At 40.5% G+C, this 13414-nt stretch overlaps 1 protein-coding gene across 1 annotated transcript in view; it reads left to right on the plus strand.

Annotated features, from left to right (window-relative positions):
• The first annotated feature begins 620 nt into the window (after positions 1–620).
• The window catches only part of SNX6 (sorting nexin 6), a 48115-nt gene continuing 35321 nt past the window's right edge, over positions 621–13414 (plus strand). The window contains exons 1-4 of the mRNA XM_043489887.1: positions 621–854; positions 1010–1057; positions 11734–11838; positions 12084–12194. Coding sequence (XP_043345822.1) covers positions 636–854; positions 1010–1057; positions 11734–11838; positions 12084–12194 — 483 coding nt within the window. The 5' untranslated portion in view covers positions 621–635. The remainder of the gene's footprint in view (positions 855–1009; positions 1058–11733; positions 11839–12083; positions 12195–13414) is intronic.

Genomic DNA, 13414 nt, shown 5'->3' on the forward strand with positions numbered 1-13414 from the left:
CTGAGGGAGAGGAAGGAAGGACTTGAATGGGACTTTGAGGTTTCTGGCCTGAACATCTGAACATGCTGATGCCATAAACTGAATGGAAGCGCAGGATTGCTTTTTTTGTCTGTACACGTGTGTGCACTTCTGTGTAACACAAGAAGTGGAGCAGGGGGTAAGGAATGATTTTGTCTTGTTTCAAGTGCCTGTGGACACCTGGTGCTATAGAACTGGACAGGTAGAGTGGGCTTTGGGACAGTTCTTGGTATAAAGAAAAGGAATACTCTAGTAGAGTGTACAGCTCATTTATATAGTGCTCAACTATTAGTGCCCCACACCCTGAGGTAGTTATTACCTTGCCAGCAATAAAAGCTTTATTACAGCCCCTGACCAATGACTGTGTAAAGAGCCTTGGTTCCCACAACATCCACGGGCAAAATATTAATTGTGATTAATTATCGTGTGGCACCATACAAAAACTAGAGGTTTCTTGGGGCTCCCGGAGGGCACTTGCTTGGTTTTCGCTACAGCCCTCAGGGAAAGGGAACTGGACAGCTCCCCGGGTGGCCCTTCGGCCCTTCCCGGGTCTGAACCGGCCAGCCGCGAGCGGTCTCCAGACACGTGCGCCTGGGCCTGGGCGCTCTCGGCCTAGGATGCTACGACCTTGGGCGGAGGGCACTGACTCCTTCTTCCGCGCTCTCAGACCCCGGCCCCCCGCGTCGGGGCGGGAGGGGCGGGGCGGGGCGGAGCTGCTCCGAGGCCCCGCCGCCGGCCCCGCCCCGCCCGCCTGCAGCCGCCGCCGCCGCCGGCTCCCTCCGGCCCGCGGTGCGGTGCGCGCCTGCGCTGGCCCTCGTCTCGGAGCAGCCATGATGGTGGGTGTTCGCGGCGCCGAGCCCAGGGCGCGCGGTGGGGGCGGCGGGCGCGGGGCGGGCGCGGGGGCCGCGCCGGCCGGGCACTAACGTCTCCCTTTGTGTCTCCCCCGCTCCATCCTCTCTCCCCGGCGCGCCGGGCCCCGCCGACCCCGCAGGAAGGCCTGGACGACGGCCCCGACTTCCTCTCGGAGGAGGACCGCGGAGTAAGTTCTGCCTTCTTCTGGCTCGCGGGACCCCCTCCTTCGCCTTGGCCCTGGGGTGGGTTACCGGAGGGGGGTCCCCCGCCGCGCGGCACCCGCTCCTCGCCGGCCTCCTTTCGGTTTCCTCGCCGCACTGCGCCCCGCCCTCCTGCCGCCCTTCTTCCCTTGGGCCGTGCGGTTCTGATTTCCCGGGGACCCGCGGCCGCTCTCGGCCCTCCGCCCCGGCTCCGACCCTGCGGGGGACCGCCTTCCCCGCCCGCTCCGGGTGCAGGTGGGGAAGTGGAGGGGGAAGCCGGAGCTGGACAGTCCCCGCCCCCCGCCCCAAGTCGGGGGCTATGAGACCCATTGTCCGACCTTCCTGCCCGCACCCTGAATTTCCCCTTGGGGACCTCTCGAACCCGTCTCCGCCCACCCTCCTCTCTCTCTAAAATGTTGTAGTGCTGGCTTGTTGTAAATTATCCTTTTGCAAGGGATTTTACAGTCGCCGGGTCTTATCAGTATCCTACGAGATTTTGCAAAGTGCTGGTAGCCCACAGAACCTTTACTTTTCCTAATGTCCAAAAGACACATCTTTTGCGGAGACCCCTTGGTGGTGATTTGAGGCAAACTGCAGTTCCCTTCAGAAACGGCCTTCAGAACTGTGATTCCTCCCTTCCACTCTGCCCCCATTTACCTTGGCTGAAGGGTGGTAATCTGTATAGTGCCTTGTACAAGCGAGCACTTGAAAGATACTGATACATGATTGCAACTCAGCAGCGTTCCATGGTTCCTTCACATTTAACAGCCTGAGCTTTACTTTGCTGTTTTGCTTTTACTTGTTTATCTTTGATAATGTGAGAGACACGTCTGTTAGTCGAGTTTTGGCAGAAGATAAAATACTCTTCTAAGATTTTATTCCCTTTTTTAAAAATTAAAGATAAGATAGTATTAACTGATGACCTTTATAAAGCTTTAACATGGTAAGAAAGATGCAAAGGGTGCAGTATACTTTTATAGATGAGGAGTTAATACATTTCTCTGTTTACACAAAACAGGAAAAGCAAACAGGATTTGCTAGCTTGTAAAACCTAATGTCCAGTAAAAGTATTAATTTTTTGAGTATTTATGTTGATGTGAAAAATAGAGTATTTTCTGGTGAATATTTGTGTTCCAAGCCTTATGGCTTTGATGAGATTTGCTTATCAAACTGGAACCTCTTAAGTAATGTGTCCAGAAACTTTTCATGTATTGCAGATTAAAGGCAGAGTGAGATGAAAGGCATGGGTGACCAGGAGATTCTTACAGAATTTTGCAGATGAAAATTTTAATGTGAAATGGAAAAAAAAAAAAAAAACCCAACAAACATTACCATGAATTTGAAAGCATTTAGAATGTCATGATGAATATGTCTAAATGTCCAGTTCTTCCCTATTTTTGTCCTGTGGAACTAGGTGTATCCTAGTAATAGCCGCAGCTGGAGAGTGTGTTAGCAGTGTGTAAGCACTGTTTCCTTGTATCTTCTCATCATTCTTGTGAAGCTTTTAGTATCCCCTTTTACAGAGGAGAAATCTGAACCTCAGGGAAACTAAGTAAATGGTCTGAAGTCACATAGTCAGTGAGTCGGAGAGGTGGACTTTAAACCATGTAGCTGACATCAAAGCCAGTGCACATATTTCTCAGTCTCCTTGAAACACTTGCATCAGAATCACCTGGGGTGTTTGAAAAACTAAAGTCAAAGGTTCTGGGCCCTCTGTCTAGTAAATCAGTCTCTTGAGATGGGGAGGGAAGAAAATTACTTTGTTAACAAGAAGATTCTGTTGTACATGAAGTTTGATTATGGCTGCACAAAGTTATCCTGCTATTTCCTCATTTCAGGAAGAGAAATTGCAGGCCTGTTTAAATTTCCTTATATTGTGTTTGTCTTCATAGAAATAGATTAGTAGAACTTTTAGGCATTGCACTTTTAGTTCAGATTGTCTTGTTCAGCCTTTTAAGAAAGTCTTGATAAAGAGAAAGCATGAAATACCTGTTTGATACAAATTGCAGAGGGGAACATCACAGATTCAAAAATAATAATGTAAGCACTTCATTCAAAGCAGTAAGCAAGCAAAATTAAAGACAGTATTTTTAAATACATTTATAAGCAGCCTTGAATTTTCATTATGATATTTGGAGCAGAAGAGAATCTTAGAGCTTTAAGAAAATACTGTTTCATGAGAAACATAAAAAGCAGACTTTAAGAATACACAGCATTGAAAATATTGGTCACGTTTAATCTCTTTGGTTACACCTCTACATAATAGGGTATTTTTTTCTTTCCCAAAGGCAGGACAGTAACATATTATTTAGTAAACAAATGAGCCCTTTGAACTGGACACATTTTGCTCTGACGTCCTTGTTAAATAGAGCAGTAGGTGCCAGCATGATGGCATAGTTCTGTTAGCATTTGATTTGAATTCTAAATAATATGTTTATTGTTTTCAGAATTACTTCAGGTGGAGGAACTACACCTGTCCTGGACTCCTCGCCTTGCTCCTCCCTCTGTATTTCTTATCTTCATTAATATCATTTCCATTCCTGCAGGCCAAGAAGCCTCTGAATCATATCCTTCATCCCCATACCAGAACAATCATCAAGGCCAGATAATTTCACCTCAGAAATATTGTTTAGCCCATCTTTTGTTTACCTCAGTTGAGGTCCCTGCCATCTCTTGCCTGGCTTGTAGCAGTATCTGTTATTGGTCTCTGTCTCTGGTGTCTCTGTTTTCCAGTCCAGACTTCACATGACTGCTAGTTTATCTAACTGAAGTGATTGAATCGTATGGCACCAGTAGTCACAAGCACTTACTTGGACCCAGTTCTTTTTGCAGTAAGGTCTAAACTCCTTATGCTAGCGTTGAATACCGTTCATCATCCTTTCTGGCCGACTTCATTCTCAAGATGGCCCGGCAGACACCCCCTCCCCAACACACACACTGTAGGCATATTCTAGACTATTTGTCAAGCACGTCTGCCCTTTCTAATGTCTGTTTTATGCATGCTTGTCAATGTTATGGAGTGGTTTTTTCCCTTCACCTCTTTTTTTCCACATGAAATTTGGCTTATCTTTTAAGACTTGGCCCAGATGTCTACATTTTCTTTTGTACCTTCTCAGCATTTAGCTTGAGTACATTTCACATTTATTGATAGTTATTTCAGATAAAAATGTCACATAGATTTTGTTAGCAAAGGATAAGTTGAATGTTGGCAGAGGAAGAAGAGAAAGCTGGGACCATGGCAGTGTAGTATGGGACTTAGGGTGAAGTGCTGAGGGAGTCCCAAGGAGGGTGATGACGTAACGATAGCTACGCACTGCTGAAGCATCTGCTGCATGCCAGGGACTTTCCATATATTAACTCACTTCTCAAATCCTTGTGAAGTAACTGCTTCTGTTATTCCTACTTTGGAAAGGAAAAGTCAGGTTTAGACAGTAACTTGCCCAGATTCCTACAGCCAGTAGGAAATAGATTCAAACTCAGAGGGAATCTAACTATGGGTCCTGGGCTGTCACATCCAACTGTTTTGTGACCCCATGGACTGTAGCCCACCAGATTCCTCTGTGCATGGGATTCTCCAGGCAGGAATACCGGTGTGGTTTGCCAATTCCTTCTCCAGGGGATCTTTCTGACCCAGGGATCAAACCTGCATTTCTTGCATTGCAGGTCTATTCTTCACCGCTGAGCCACCAGGGAATCCCGTTAACTGTGGTGCTGTCTCCTAAAGGAGCTAAACCTTAAATGTTGATCAGAAATTGTGTAGGCTGTTAGGGAAGGGGAGGGCTAGTCAGCAGAGAAGATAACATGTGTAGATAAGTCATTTGGTTCCACCTGCAGCACTGGTTCTCATTGGAGGCAGGAGTAAATACTGGTAGTACAGATAAAGTGCATAATGATAAAAAATCCAGCCAGTGGAAAGTCCTGAGGGTTCTTAGCTGGGAAGGACATATAGCATTGTAGATGACTCCAGTGTGGAAGATGCTTTTCTTGCAGAAAGCAGTTACCAGGCCATTGTGGCAGTCCAGATGAGAAATGTTAAAGGTAGAACTAAGGCCATGCAGTGGGAAAAGGGATGAAGGAGAGGACATAGCAAAGAGATGTCTAGGAGACAGAATGGACAGGGCATAGTGGCTTAAGAAATACATGGGCTGGGCAGAGGAGAAGGAGATGAGGAATATAGGAGAGGAGAGGAGAGTTAGAAGGTGGATAATAGGTTTGGTTTTCAGATATGCTAGATTTGAAGTGCCTAAACTCTTTCCCCCAAAACCACAAACTAAGATCTGAAAGGACAAAGATTGTGTCTTTTCACCCTAGCACCTCCGGCAGCGGTTGGCATACTGAAGGCGCTCGGTGGTTTAATAAGTATTAAGCAATAAATACATAAACCCTAAACAATAGATACATCCAGATGGATGTATCTAGTTGGTAACTTGAAATTATGATTGGGAACTTAGAATAAGAGATGTAAGTTGAAGGTATAAATTCAGGAGTTATTAGTCAAGAATGGCTGAGGTTATGAAGGCTAGATACCCAGAGGAAACAAGATTCACATGCCAGGGGGAGAAAATGGACTAATTGACGGGGCTGAGATGGGCAGGAAGAGAATGAGAAGCATTCCCAGAAGCTGAGAGTTTTAAGGGAAAGGGTCAGAATGATCATCAAGGCAAAAGACCGAAGAGAGGTCAAGAAGACTGCAAAGTATTGGATTTGGAAATTAGGTCCTCACTGTGTGGAGGTTTTGTGAGACCAGGCTTAATTTGACTAGAAGAGCAGTGCTAGAGCAGACAGGAAGGTTATGTGCTCAGGTGGCCAGAAAGCTCAGCTCTCTGTAGGACACCATGTCTTCTGAGAAAGCAGAGGCATTGAGTCCAAATCTATTTGTAGAAAGATTTATTGATGGGTCTGAAGGGGTAACAGCTGCTGGTGTTTATTTTTTGGAGATGTGGGAGGCAGTGTCCCTTATTGAGCATAGGGGTGGAAATGTGGCTGAGGCTTGAGACAGGAAAGGTTTGGAGTAGTTGCTCAGGGAGTCAGAAGGGGAGCTGAGCAGATCGGCCTAGGACTGTGAGTGATTTTAAGGATCTAATGCAGTTTTGAGACCAGTAATTTGTAGTGGACAAGTGCAACAAACAGTTGTGACTTTTCTCTAGCCACACTCAGCTCAGAAAGCAAAAAATGTTGATTGAATTGATCTTCCAGGTGGGAGTTTGCAAGTCAGGTATGGCAAAGAGCAGTGAGAGTTGACAAGACCGGTGAGAAAGGTATTGGAGTGACATCAAGTGACTTATTTCTGGTATGGTAGATGAAATCTAGTTTCCAGAAGGTGTATGTATATCAACCATTGATTTGACTGCTGAGTATACTGGGTATAATAATGGAAATAATTCATTACAGGACTTCCAGAATTACTTGTTGTTGTTCAGTCACTAAATCGTGTCCAACTCTTTGCGACCCCATGGACTGCAGCACACCAGGCCTACCTATCCCTCACCATCTCCAAAATTATAACTGGTTGTAAATCAACAGTACTTCAAGTTAAAAAAAAAATAATAATAATTTTTTTTTTTTTAAATCCTAACTGGACTAGGAGTAAAATAGATTTAAATTTTGGCCAGAACCAGAATTTCTGTCTATCTCATGGGGTTTTTCACTGATTATACTATAATTCTCTAGAAATAGTTTCTTAGCACTATTATGGTTTGCACCTTTCTTTCAGGGCTGCATTGAGCCAGAAGAATAGGGCCTGGGGGCTCATTGTAAGGACTAGGCTTTTCTCCAAGGGAGAACCCCTTAGGTTTTGAGCAGGGGAATGAGTTCTAGTTTAGTGGTATCGTTCCAGTGGCCCTGTATGGAATGTAGATTGAAGAGGAAAGAGGACAGAAGCAAGAGACTGGTTGGGAAGCTGTGGCAATACAAAAGTCAGTTACTTTGCTCCCTTCTTCCTCCTCCTCCCATCAATCTATCTCTGTACATGTATTTACTTTTCTGAAAAAAGATAGTTTTTTAGGAGTGTCATAAAGTAGATACTTTAATGTGTAAACACATCAATGTACTAAACTAGTAGTGAATGTTGCCTTTACTAATTATACATGAAGAATTAATCTATTAGCTGTAGGGCAGTGTCTTTATATTTCTAAGGATAGTGTATTTATGTTGCTTAATCCATTTCCTCTGCCTGGGCTTTCTCTTGACCATGACACAAGTGTTTAACCTAGTAAGTGTTTGACAAAAGAAAGTACAAAGTTTATTGACCCAGATTAGGATTAAACTGATGAGTGTAGTCTAATTAGAATATCCTCAAACTGACCTGACTAGTTGCACACAGTTAAATGTTAATAAATCACAGTTGTTTGCTTCACTCCTCCCCTTAATAAAAGCTACCTAAAATTACTTATTTTTCTCTAAACCAAGAAGATAGTCTGCTTGCAAAATCTGTGCGTGTGTGTATGTGTGAGGTCACTCAGTCGTGTCCAGCTCTTTGTGACCCCATGGAATGTAGCCTGCCAGGCTCCTCTGTCCATGGGATTTTCCAGGCAAGGATACTGGAGTGGGTTGCCATTTCCTTCTCCAGGCAAAAATCTGTGTACATTGTGTCTAATTAGCACTAAATTTACAGAAGTTCCCTGCAGTCCAGGGTTAGGACTCTGTGATTCCACTGCATGGGGTGGGGTTCCATCTCTAGTTGAGGAACTAAGATCCTGCAAACTGCACAACAGGGCCAAGAAAAGAAAGAAAGAAAAAAAACCCCACTAAATTTACAATACGATATTTTATTAAATCTAAGGTGCAGTTGATTGGAAGATATATTTTCTTACATGTACCACTAAGAAAAAAATACAGCCAACTAAACTATTAATTTGTCATCAATTACAGGGCATCCTTATTTCAGATACATTAAAATGTGGAAAATATGCATCTGCAATTGATGAAATATGGTATCAGATTATCTTTCTTTTTAAATTTTTTTAAATTGAAGTATAGTTGATTAACAGTGTTGTGTCCACCCCTGCAATACAGCAAAGTGACTCGGTTATACATATATAGTAGTGAAAATAGCTCAGCTGTGTCCCATTCTTTGGGACCCTATGGACTATACAGTCCATGGGATTCTCCAGGCCAGAATACTGGAGTGGATAGCCTATCCCTTCTCCAGCAGATCTTCCTGACCCAGGAATCGAACTGGGGCAGGTGGATTCTTTACCAACTGAGCTATCAGGGAAGCCCTTACACATACAAACATTCTTTTTTTTTTTTAATTCTTTTCCATTGTGGCTTATCCTAGGATATTGAATACAGTTCCCTGTGCTATACAGTGGGACCTTGTTTATCCATCCAGATTATCTTTCAGAGAGTTTTGTATTGATGTGGGAGATGATTTTATTGGCTGGCAAACCCTTATGTGTGTGAAACAAATCTTGTGTTCAGACAAAATAATCCTTCTCCATAGGCCCAGGAAATGGAAAAAAATTGTAGTCTGACGTGTATATGGGAACTGACCATAGGAACATCCACTATCAAAATGAATGCTTCTGCTGATACTTAGCTGAACTTATGAGATGTAAAGAGGAAGAATCAGAATCTTACCATCAGCATTTTGCTGTGACCACATTTGTAATTCATGTACATTTTCCTGAGATCAGTTCTAGAACTCAGCTGTTAAAAGAATGAAAGAAGCAAATGGCAGGTTGAATTAATAGCTATTAAGGCTATTATATGGGGTGCTTTAGTAAAGCATACAAGAAGAGAATTTATAGAAAGGTTAGAAAGAAGTAGAGGGAACTTCTGGGACTGATGGAAATGTACCATATCCTGATTATGGTGATGATTACAAGGGTATGATCTACTTATTTGTTAAAACTTTTCAAGTTATATCCTTAAAATCTGCATTTCATTATATGTAAACTGTACCTAAAAAAATAGAGTACAAGACCAAAAGTGATATATAGGAATATAGGAATGTGTAATAGAGGTATACTTTTTTGTATATAGAAATACTTTTATTGATGAGTTGCAATTTTAAAAAGCCAAGTGTTTACTGTCAGACAAAACAAAGCAAAAAAAGGGAAATAGTGGTTGTGGTATAAAAGGATACTGAAATAGAAGACAGAGAAATATGTTAATAATTTGAAATAATCTTTAATTGGAAGAATAAATAACAGCTGTTCATATGTAGAAATCCTGAAAGGTGTGTTTCCAGATTAATAGTGCAGTGGTTAAAAAAATAAACCTGAAAATTAAAATGTACTTAGAGATATGAAGTCTGGCAAAATGTTTTTATGTAATCATTAAAAAGAAAATATTAGCAACTGAGACAAAGTTTTGACAGAATGTAAAGACAGTCTGGAAAATCTAGACTAGCGTTCCCTCATGTGGTTTTTAAGGCTTATTCTGAAAATTGTTTTGATACGTCTGTGATAGCACATAGGATTCTGTGTTTTTTAATAAGCATCCAAGCTGATCTTGCCAGTTGTGTCTGAGAAATGCTAGACCAGGCAGGGAGACATTAATGAAGGACTGCCAAGATTGCTATTCCAAAATCCATAAGACAAATTTATTAGTTTCCTGGGGCTGCTGTAACAAGTTACCACAAACGTGATGGGTTAATACAACAGAGTTTTATTCTCTCACAATTCTGCAGGCCAGAAGTCTGAAATCAGTATCACTGAGCTGAAATCAAGGTGTTGGCAGGGCCACGCTCCCTGAGGCTCTAGCGAAGAGTTAGTTACTTGTCTCTTCCAGCTCTCTCGCGGCCGCCTGCACTCCTTGGCTTGTGGCTTTACCACTCTAATCTCTGCCTCCTTAGTTAAGTTGCTTTCTCTCCTTTTGTCTGTGTCCAATCTCCCTCTTATAAAGATACATGTAATTGTATTTAGGGCCCACCTGGGTAATCCAGGATAAACTCCACATCTTTTTTGTTGTTGTTTTTACCATATGAGGTCACATCCACAGGGATTTGGACGTGGATGTCTTTGGGAGAGCTCTAATTCAGCCGACCACAATAAACATCTTAAGAGTGGCCTCAATATGAATAAAAAGAAATAAGGAAACAGATTTCTTAAATTAGAATTAAGGTAAGAGGTTAGAGAAGAGGTAGGAAACAGTTTGAAGACCTGATAAGACTAAATAAAAGCAAGAAAACCAAAGAACAGAGACTCTAATGTTTCCAGTATTGTGGAAGCAATGAAGGTAATTGGAAAATGAAAAAGAAAATTTCTTTGTAATCCAGGACAGCCTTTAATTTCTTTTATCAGACAATGGCTACATGTAGCAGAGTACAATAGTGATTTTTAAAACATTTTTATGTAAGTTTATAGTGTTAACTTAAAAATATGATTGCTGGTTGAAATTTAAATTCAGTATAAACTTATTAAAGTTACCAATAAAGTTTTTGTTAAAGGCCATCATAGATAGTATCATGCATTTTAAATAATGATTCATTTCTTCTGTGATTGTTAAGTTAGATTGTAATGTTATTTATTTTTTAAAAATACGTCTACTCAATATAGAACCAGTAGTGCAAAAGTGAAATAGCATTTTACTTTCATTACTAATAAACAACTCTATTTAATGAGAAACTTCACAAAAATCATCTTTTTAATAAGTCACAAAATTTCTTAGAGGCTTTTTTCCAATTTTATAAAAGTAATTCATGCATATTGTGGAAAGTTGGGAGAATAAAAGAACATAGAAGAAAATCCACTGCAACTCACATTTTGTTGTATTTCCTATACATAATAATTTTATGTGTGCATTTTTAAAAAATATAATTGAGATCATAGAGTGAACAGTTTTGCTTCTAGCATTTTTTCCATTTGCATCATGATTGAAATTTGAAGCCCTAATGATTCGGGAAGATTCCAAAGGCAGTCCTGCTTGTACAGCTAGAGTGTTGGAAGCAGGCTAATTAGTTAGATTTTTAATATTTCGTATCTTTGCATCTGGCTAAGACTTGATTTTATCTTTTAGTGTATTTGCTTCTTTTGTAAATCTCCAAATTACCCTAAGATATTAGAATGTTAATCTGTTTAAAAGGGAAGAAAAATGAGTGATATTTAAGAATGAGTAAAATTGCGGTTAGAATTATGAGTGAAGTCTTCTCGTAGATGAGTAAATAGAAGCACTAAATAGGGAATATACCCAATTCTTTTAATGTACTGAAGCTATAGAGTAAAATTTAATACATATCACAGGAGTTAATTATTATTTGTTAGCATTTTTCTTAGCACTTTGCATATATATAATATGTTTAACTGCATTAATTTTATTATATATTCCTGAATTAAAATAAGCAATAAAATTTAAATGATTGGCCGTTATTCTTTTTATTATCTTTCTTATTCTTAAAGGTAGATACGTTTCTTAATTTTAGGACACTTGAACTTGTAAAAGACCATCTTTTTGGAAAATAGTTTACTTTTTGGGTGAAACTATAGTAAATCATAGTTAGCACATTGACTCATACAAAAGATAGTTGAAAGGTGTAGAATGAAAATTGATACCCAAAGCACCGCCCCCCAAAAAAAGATAGATTAAATGAACTTGCATACTTGTTAGATCTAAGATTCGCTATTTTAGTTTTTTGTTTTTGCACTTCTTATTGTCTAGGAGAAGAATGAATTTGCATAAAAACCTATAGTGTTTTCACTGAGGTATTATTTTTTTCTAGCTTAAAGCAATAAATGTAGATCTTCAGAGTGATGCTGCTCTGCAGGTGGACATTTCTGATGCTCTGAGTGAGAGAGACAAAGTAAAATTCACTGTTCACACAAAGGTAAACGGGATTTTTTTACTTACTTACTTACTTTTTACTTATTTTAATTATTGTGCTGTTACATATGTAATATGACTAGAATTTTGGTTTTTAGCATAATTAGAAATTGTATTTTAGTTTATATATAATTCACTGCTGCTTATTTTTCATTAAAGACTAAGTTTAGAAAATAAGGTATAAAATGTTCGTAGAAGCTTATATAGTCTAATCTTAATTTTCATTTGAGAGAATCTCTGTGTTTGCAGAGCTCATTGCCAAATTTTAAACAGAACGAGTTTTCTGTTGTTCGACAACATGAAGAATTTATCTGGCTTCACGATTCCTTCATTGAAAATGAAGACTATGCAGGTTACATTGTAAGTATTGAGGTTCCATTTTAATCCTATTTTCTAGGAGCTTTTTGGATACTTCATTATGTGTGGAAATCTTATTCAACACTTCAAGTGAACTGATGTAATTTTTTAAAAAATTGACTGAAACATAATTGACTGCCACCTTTTATCCCAAGTTGTCTTGTTTGGGAGTGTGGCAATATCGATATGTAACGCTCCCTCATATAAACTTAAATTCTTACTGTTTATTAGAATTGAAATGAGCTTGTTGTCCTGGGGGGTAATAACTAAGGAGGTGTTACAGACCATATTGGTTTTGAACCACTAGGTAGACAGATGTTTAGAGTTGAAGGGCTCCTGAGAGAATATCTAATGTGAATATGCACCTGGTGTGCCTCAGCTGTTGACCACACTCAGATTTCTGGAACTGTTTCATTTGATTTCCTTGAAATCATCCTGACCTGATTCCATCTTTATCCTTGTGGCCCTTACTCTCAGTCATTTGCATTTTTTTTTTTTCTTTCTACAACTCCAGTTTGGTGCACAAGAGGCAGTGCTTTTGTTGTTGTTAATTGCCAGTTTTTATAAAGAAAACAACTGAGGAACAGCCCAGTGGAAGAGATGCATAGGATGAGATATTGGGGTGAAGGGTTGGCACAGAACCCTCATGCCCTTGCCAGGATGTACCACCTTCCATTTTCCCAGCATGTCAGTGTGTTTACTAGCCTGGAAGCTCTCCTGTTTCCACCCTTTTCCCCCTCACCTTCTTGTATGGTGTTATTTTCTTACTACTTTTTTCTCATAGATTAAACCGTCCTCAAAGATCAAGACCATGCCTTATTTATGTGCTGGTCGCCCAGCATCACGCCTGGCACACAGTAGATGTCGTGTGTGGGCAGCAATGAACATGTGCCAGTCTGTACCGGGTGCTCCCTTCTCTGTTGCTTTCCTTGATATAGTCCTTTTCTTCTGGTCGTTGCTGTTTTAACTTCCCCCTACTCACCTTTCCTTCTGCTAACTTGCTATCTTTGCTTTCCATCATTTCCCCTTCACAGTTCTTACTTGCAGGCTCTTCCTCTAAGATCGATTTTTTTTTTCTTATATCATTCCCTTGAGTGATACATCTCTTTCAGACCTTGTATTTTTATTTAGGGTAAGTGCTTACTTTCCCCCTCACTGTGGGAGACTAGGGGGAGGTTAGTCATTCGTCTGTGCCTTATTCTCTTGTAGTTGAGTCAGTGCTT

The sequence above is a fragment of the Cervus canadensis genome, chromosome 17 (genome assembly GCF_019320065.1).
Source record: "Cervus canadensis isolate Bull #8, Minnesota chromosome 17, ASM1932006v1, whole genome shotgun sequence".
Classification (NCBI taxonomy): domain Eukaryota; kingdom Metazoa; phylum Chordata; class Mammalia; order Artiodactyla; family Cervidae; genus Cervus; species Cervus canadensis.